At 32.1% G+C, this 8,613-nt stretch overlaps 1 protein-coding gene across 1 annotated transcript; it reads right to left on the bottom strand.

Moving 5' to 3' along the window:
- Positions 1–4,391: 4,391 nt before the first annotated feature.
- LOC148787097 (protein CYSTEINE-RICH TRANSMEMBRANE MODULE 4-like) lies at positions 4,392–6,274 on the bottom strand. Its single transcript, XM_088883254.1, has 3 exons — positions 6,090–6,274; positions 5,811–5,955; positions 4,392–4,596 (listed from the first exon to the last, which is right to left on the bottom strand). Exons 1-3 carry the CDS (start codon positions 6,112–6,114, stop codon positions 4,551–4,553), a joined length of 216 nt encoding a protein of 71 aa, XP_088739380.1. The 5' UTR covers positions 6,115–6,274; the 3' UTR covers positions 4,392–4,550.
- Positions 6,275–8,613: the final 2,339 nt, after the last annotated feature.

The raw sequence follows: 8,613 nt of genomic DNA, 5'->3' as shown, positions 1-8,613 counted from the left end.
GTTTATTAGTTATCCCGAGGGTGTCAAAGGGTACAGGCTATGGGTACGAAGCCAGCCGGGTTTTAAGGTTTTAATTAGTAGAGATGTCATATTCAATGAAAATGAGATGCTTTACCTTAAAACTTTAGACACAGCCCAAAACAACACCACATTTATTAAGGTGGAGGATAGCATAGAGGATAACCAACAAGGGGGGGGGGGAGATAGAAGCACAAAATCCTGAACACCTAGAAGAACAAGAACAACACTTAGAACACCCGGAAAACACAAACATAGAAACAAACCTTGATGACTACCAATTAGCTAGAGATAGAAGTAGGAGACAAACTAGGATGTCTTCAAAACTTAGAGATCACCAAGTTGCTTTAAACACTGAAATTCCTGAACCTACGACGTACAAGAAGCCATAAAATCGAAAAATTGGCTTAGTGCCATGGAGGAAGAAATGAAATCCCTTAGGGATAATAAAATATGGATCCTAGTACCTAAACCCTCTAAATGCTCTATAGTAGACTGTAAGTGGATCTTTAAGGTTAAGCAAGAAATCAAATAAAATATAAGCTAGGTTAGTAGCTAAAGGATTCACACAAAAAAAAAGGTATCGATTACAATGAAATTTTTTCTCCCGTTGTGAAATACACTACTGTTCGCATTATACTTGCTCTTACTGCTCATTATAATTGGGAGTTAAAACAAATGGATGTGAAAACTGCATTTCTTCATGGGGACTTAGATGAGAATATCTATATGCATCAACCTTTTGGCTTCATTAATAAAACAAAACCTGATTATGTGTGCCTCTTGAAAAAATCCCTCTATGGTTTGAAACAGTTCTCCCGACAATGGAATAAAAAGTTTGATATTTTTATGCTCTCTCTTAACTTCAAAGAGTATATTGATGACTGTCCTATTTTCTTAGTATTATATGTGGATGACATGCTTATCTCTAGTTCTAATCTTAAACTGATTGATGATTTGCAAAAGGATTTGTGTAAAACTTTTGAAATGAAAAATCTTGGTGATGCGAAAAGGATCCTTGGAATAGATATTACTAGAGATAGAAAAGAATAAAAAATTCTTCTAAATCAAAGGACCTGTTTCTTCCCTCTTGCTGCTCATTTCCAACTATGCAAGGATCAATGCCCTAAAAACGAAATTGATAAGGAGAAGATGAGCAAAGTACCTTATTCGAATGTTATTGGGTCCATAATGTTTCTTATGGTTTGTTCTCGACCCGATATTGCTTATGCCATCAGTTGTCTCAACAGGTATATGTCTGACCCTGGCCCTCTACATTGGAGGCCCTGAAATGGCTCCTTAGATACCTTCGTGGTTCTATTGATATAGGTATCACTTTTTCTAAATTCTCTGATAACATTCATTTGATTGGCTATGTGGATTCGAATTATGCTAATGATAGGGATAGTAGAAAGTCTACTACATCTTACATTTTTTCTTTATGTGGTTCATACATTAGTTGGAAGTCTCAATTATAACACATAGTTGCATTATCCACAACTGAAGCAGAGTACATAGCTACCACTGAAGCCTTTAAAGAGGCTATATGGTTGGAAGGTTTGATAAAAAAAATAGGTTTTCTTAAAAACAAACTCACTATATTTTCTGACATTCAGCCGTCAATACAATTATGCAAAAATCCTGTGTTTCATGATAGGACCAAGCATATAGATGTTATCATTTTATTCATGATATTGTTAGTAAAAAACTTATAAAGCTTGAGAAAATCAAAACTGATGATAACACAGCAGATATGGGTACTAAATGTCTGTTTGCTGAAAAGTTCTGTATGTGTCTGAAATTCTTAATCTTGTTCCAGACTAACACCAGTATTGGAATTGTTAACTTCTTAGTGACTGCAGGTGCCTCGGAGGTTTTCTTAGCAATGATGAAAAATCAGATCCACACATAAAAGGCTCCGGACCCCTGACTTTGAGTTTTTGGTCCAAGGTGGAGCATGTTATATTTCTGTGGCCCAAAAGACTCCAAATAAATAGGCCTACTTAGGAGGCCCACCCACCAAACCCGACGGTTGACCCATGGACTCCGACCCGACCTAGGTTTCACTCCCTTATATATATTATCCTAGCCCTAAATCTATTCCTAATCTCTCTTCTTCCATTCTATGCGCCAACTGCTCTCTCCTCTTTCCTCAAACCTTTGATTCTGTTTCTCTCTTTACTTCCTCATGGAAATGGAAGCTTTCTCTGACCAAATCAATGGTTCCAGGAAAGTCTTCGAGGCTTATCTTTTCCTTCTTCGATCCCCTACTCCTATAAAAGGAGATCTTCCCTTCGGTTGAAAGATATCAATTAAATCAGAAATATACTAAGCCAAAAGTATTCTAAGTGAACCGATTTCTCTGTGTGGGTTTCTGTGACGCTAATACTAATAAAAGATCTTAGTGATCTTGAGTTTTTCGATCAGATCTTGGTGGTGGTGTAGCCGTGGTCTGAACCTTTGTGAGTCGTTGAGTCTTTGGTGACTGAGTTCGTGGGATCTGGTTTACCTGAGCCACCATTCAAAAATTCTGTTATTTTATTTACGATTTGTTCATTCATTAATAATCTGTAATATTGATTGTATTAAGGAGTTTCGTAATCCATATATATTTGTAATAGCTAATAGGGTTCCTGAGGTTGCCACTCTACATATACTTTTTAGGGTGAAAACACTTTACCCTCCTAAATTATTTTTGATGTAATATTTACCCCATAAACTAACAAATATAGCACTTACTCCTATAGTTAAATTTTTTTACAATATTGACCTTATATATTATATATATAGTTCAAAGAATTTTTTTTTTCTAAAAATTTTATATTTTAAGTTTAATTAACATTCTCTTAATTAAAAAAATATCTTTTAATTATAATAAAGTAATATATAATTAGTGAATGAAATAGTTCTAATTTTATTATATTTTCCAGATACAAAGTTAAGTAATGAATACGTACAAAAAATTTTCAAAAAAAGATTTTATTAATTTGGTAATAAAATTAAGTTATTAACTAAGGTAAAATATACTTTGCCCCCTAAATTGTTCTTGAGTAATTAAATAATTTTTGGAATATATTTTCTTTAAAAAATATGATAAAACATTTATATTTATTCATTTTCTTCTAAAATTGTTTAACTTTTGGTTAAGCATGTATATTTGCCAATTTCTTTTATTTCTTTTAAAAAAAACATGTATGAGTTGTTGGTTATATCAAATTATTGTGTATCTACTATATATATATATATTAATTTATACTCCACTTTTATTCTAAATTCTCTTTTTATTTAAAAAATTAATTATAAGTAGTTTTGTGATGATTTAATGTGCAAGATACTAAAATATATTAATAATAAGAATTATTTAAAACATGAGGGGTATTTTTATCCAACCAAAAGGATAAGTGTCACATTTGTTAATTTAAGGAGTAATTGGTACATTAGAAACAGTTGGGGTGGGGGGCAAAGTGTATTCTACCCTACTTTTGAAGTAAAAGTTTTGACTATGTTGGAAGAATCCTCCAGTAATGAACCCAAAATAAAAAAGTCCTAATAAACTATTATAGAAAATCGTGGATTATAAAATCATTTATATTACAAAAATATTAACAGATATTTACAATTCTAAGAGAAGCAGTAATAGATATAAAGATAACAGAGAAAGTAGTTGGCTCAAGGGCCAAATCCGATAGAGGGTAGCTCACAGCCACCAAGGTCAAAAACCACTTCACCAATTGCTAAATTCCAAAATACCTCACCAGGGCCGATCCACAAAGGACCACTAAAATCACTCAAAAATTTCCACTTAGGGAACTTAGTTCACGAAAAACTTTTAATCGGGAGCAAGAGAGTAGAAGGGGGAAGAAGACTTCTGTTCTGTTCGTTATTCTCACCAAAAGCTGTCAGAGGGTTTATATAAAGCTAATCCATTGATGACGGGAAGAGAGAAAAACGGCAGAGGGTGAAAACAAGAAGAGAGAAGAAGAGAGAAAACAGTGATTGAGATTCTAGAGAAAGGAAGGAGGGAAGACGAGAGAGTGAGAACTAGGTCTAGGGTTTTATCCGTAGAAGAGGAAGAGATAAACATCAAGAAAGTCGGATTAGGTCAAGAAGGTCAGGTGGCAGAAGTAGGTTGAGCCAAAGAATGGGTCACGGGCCACAATTTTTATAAAAGAATAGCCATGAAATCTTGTCCAATACTTAAACAAGTTGTGGTGAGTATTTTGCAACAGATTTCACCTTATTTAGAATTCCTAATTCCATATGCAGTTATATATGGCATCAAAAATAATTTATAAAATATTAGACTTTAATAATTACAACATGAATTAATTAGCCAAAAAATAAAATAATATTCAAGAATGTAATAACATTAATTACACAAACATGCAGTGTTGTTATTCAGAATTGCATCCAAAAAGATCCATTACAATTACAAACCAACTCTAACTCTCCCCACAAAGCCACAAACCCAACATACACATATAACATTGAGAAGAAAAAGAAGAATCATTCAGATTTATGAATTCTCCTCATCAGAAACAAGCATCCAATAGACAGCAGCAACATAAACCAGCACAACTGCACCAAAAATGTATGATTATGAATTTTAAAAGACAAATTTTCAGTTCCAAATTATGGAAAATTCTTGTCGGGACCCAATTCGATCAAACTCGAATCAATCACGTGGTAAGTGCAATCACACTTGTTATGTGATTGGTGTACGATTTAGAAAAAATGACATATCACAGAGCAAGCGTTCCGAAATAGGTTCGGGCAAGAATTTTCCCATGTATTGGCACATAAGAGGAGGTACTGCAAAAATGATTTTTTCCGTAACAATCAAACTATAAAGATAATAAAGGAAAAAATACAATTTTTTGTCCTGTAACTTAGGTAGGATGGCATTTTTGATCCTACACGTGTTGATTCTGACAATTTGGTCATGTAACTTTAGAATTTTGGCATTTGAATCATTTTTCGACCAATTTGATCGAAAAATTGCATGTGATCTGAACATAACCTAATTAAATTGTAATTTTAGTTCTGTAAATCAATTCATGTATGATAAAAAAATGCCAACCTAGCAATTCGTTCAAGACTGAAAATGACAATCATCTCTCAGTCACATGACCAAAATGCAATATAATTTAGTCGTGTTCAAATCACATATGCGATTTTTCGGCCAAGTTTGTAAAAAAGGGATTAAAATTGTCAAAATTTTTAAATTACAGAATTAGATTGAAAAAATTAATTTGTGTTGGACGAGAAGTACTAATATGCCTTAAGTTACAAAACTAAAATTATTATTTTTTCGACAATAGACTGATAAATTAAACAAATTCACATAAAATCAAACAAATACACTCACATAAGGTAAGACTCAAAACCTACGATAACGTACTTAGTCATACAACCTAAGTCTTAACCCTTAGGCTAAAATTTCAATAGTGATGTTAGGTCTCATTTTTTCTTGTAAAATTTGAAATTTAAAGGTAAATAAAGGGATAATTACGATTGAAATGATTTTTTTTTTTTTAATCAAATTGTAGTTGATAAATAGAATTATATACGTTGCACCACTCTTGGAAAAATTTTGTCCGAACTCAATTGGGCCAAATCTAAATCAACACATAACAAGTGCAATACATTTATCATGTAATTGATGTACAATTTAAAAAATAAGAGAGATTTTGCACCACTCTCATAAGTGAAAGAAGTCAAAGCATGAATAGGAAAATAGGGTAGAGATGAAATTAGCATGACGAGTAGGAAGGAGAAGCAGTGAAAGTTACCATCCTCTCCAGAACCCACCACCTCTAGACTCAGTGTTCTCCGGTGGGGTCTGAATCTGTTGCCCATCTTTCACTGGAAAACCAGGCGGCGCCGGAACCACGTAAGCGCCCTGTGCCTCCGCCATTCCCGGTGGCGGATAAGCTGCTAAAAAGTGAAATACATATATATATATTCACCATCAACAACCAAACATACATTATACCTTCTTTGCTGTATACAAACAGCAAATAATATATATATATATATATAGAGAGAGAGAGAGAGAGAGAGAGAGATACCTTGAGGCTGATTGTAGTTGCTCATGGTGAAACGAAGAGAATACGGCAGCAAGTATTAATTTAAGAGGATCGGAGATGTTGAACTGATCCAGGAGATGGAGTGATGTATACGGCTGCATGGGTAAGTATATATATATATATATATATATATATATATATATAGTATATACGGCGGGGGGAGTGGGTGGGGGAAGTGGAGTGGTTGGGGAAGATTAATTACTTCCTGCCTAAGGAACCCAGGGCGGCGACACCGCCTGAGGTGGCTGATCAGGAGCAGAAATCCTCCCCCGCCACCCCAAATGGTTTTTTTTTTTTTTTTTTAATAATAAAGCAATCATATATATATATAGTTGTAAATCACATTCATATTGTTTGAATTCATTTTTTGAGTGTTTTGTGGGGATAAAGAGAGAAAAAAAAAGATAAAAAAATGTGTTAGAGATAGTGTGTATGTTTGGATTTATTTGTGGAGATAACTTAAAATAAGTATTATATGTTTAATGTTGTGTTTTGGGAGACAAAAATGACTATTCATTGTCAAATTATTGTCATATCATGTCTTTTTTTATAAGAAAAAATCCAGAGACCCCCCTGTGATAATATGAATGTTCAAAAAGCCCCCTATGAAAATTAAAGTATCAAATACCCCCTGTAATATAAAATAAAGTTTAAAAACACCCTCCGTATAAAATTTGTGCCATAGGCGCTTTGAGTGTAATTTTTTTATGAAAATACCTTTTTTATTTTTGACATTTTTGTCCTTCTCTCACAGTTAATATATAATATTATATATATTTATTAATAATAAAATATTATTTTATAATGATTATTTATAAGGTGGGGGTGGGGGAAGGGGTTCGCAGGCGGGCGGGGGGAAGAAGACGGGGGTGGGGGGGAGGCTGGGGGGGTGGGGTGGGTGGATTTTTTTTATTTTTTCAAAATTATAATTATATATATTATAAATATATTTTAATAGTATTAAATTCTACTTATTATAAATTAAAATAATTATATATTAATAAGTTTAGTTTGACTAGTTGACTATAATGGGTATTTTAGTCATTGTGTTTAAAAAAATAGGCTCAAATTGACTAGGGGGCGGTGTGATTATTTATTCGTAACATGAGGGTGATTTTTTATATTAAAAATTTCATAAGGGGATTGTTGATATTTTTATATATCACAGGGGGTCAAAATGGATTTAACCCCTTTTTTTATATATATTTATGTATATGTATGTATCTATGTCAAAACAGTTAAAAACACCCAAATAAGCTGTTTTTATATGATGACAAATATTGGGTATGTTTTGACTCATTCCGAAGATAACTTGAAAATGAAAACAAACATAGTGATTAAGTTTTGGTAGAACTCAATTAATCGAATATCAAATGTAACACTTATAATGTAATTGATTTAAGTTCGATCCAACTTTTATGTATGCAGTAACTTTTGTTTTTGTGATATGAATATACCGTAGAGAGAAAGTTATAAATTTAGATGGGGAAATTCAAAATCTAAATTGTGTTTAATAAGACCTGAACCAATTATATGATGAGCACAATACATTAGTCGTGTAATTGATAGTTAGAAGAAAATGACCAATCAGATGACAAGTGTATCATACTTACTCTGCGATTGGTTTGATATGACCGAATCTGATTTGTGTAAGAATCTTTTCTTTAGTTATATTAAAAGTTGAAAGTGTTTGAAAATAAAAGTGAAGAATAGGAGGGAAAAAATTAAAGTTGTAGTATCTAAAAAAGATAATCTAATGTTTGTAATTTTCAGGAAAAAAACAAAAAAAGAAGTGATAAATACTTATATTGATGTGCAAACAGCTCTTTGCTACAGGTATTGGGTTTAAATTACAAGAATGTTAGTACTCTTTTTTTTTTTTTGGGTTTAATGCAATTTAGTCCTATGTGATATTGTAAATGAGCAAATTATCTTCATATAAAAAAATTAGCAATTTATCCCCTGTATTTTTAAAATGAAGCAATTTACCCCTTATCTAGGGAGGTAAATTGCTTAATTTCAAAAATTACAAGGGAATAAATGATTGCATTTTAAAAAATACAGGGGGTAAATTGCTGATATTTTTTAGAGTAATTTATACATTTGCAATATTACAGGGGGCTAAATTGCATTTTTCTCTCTTTTTTTTTAACACACACATCCAAGAGTCCTCATAAAAAATTTTGAGTCCAAACCATTAAGTTGTTTACTTACATAGTAGTCAGTTTATATGTTTATTGGTTCTTTTTTATTATGAAATTATTAGCATACCAATTAAATCTAGGTTTAATTTGATTTAATATATATATATATAGAAAAAGAAGAAACAGGAGGGACTAGTTGTGCAATTAAATTTATCATCTGCAATTAATATGGGATACATGCCTACACTATATTGATTTGAATTGTTCTTTTTCCTGCATTGTCATTTGTTTTCTATGCTTTTGTTACACCAAATTTGTTTGACCTTTTCTAAATTTGGATATTTGTGATACTAATTTTCTTC

The sequence above is a fragment of the Sesamum indicum genome, linkage group LG8, assembly GCF_026168435.1.
Source record: "Sesamum indicum cultivar Baizhima isolate 11 linkage group LG8, ASM2616843v1, whole genome shotgun sequence".
Classification (NCBI taxonomy): Eukaryota; Viridiplantae; Streptophyta; class Magnoliopsida; order Lamiales; family Pedaliaceae; genus Sesamum; species Sesamum indicum.
The sequence above is the reverse complement of the archived record's forward strand: the minus strand, read 5'-3'. Positions and strand labels throughout refer to the sequence as shown.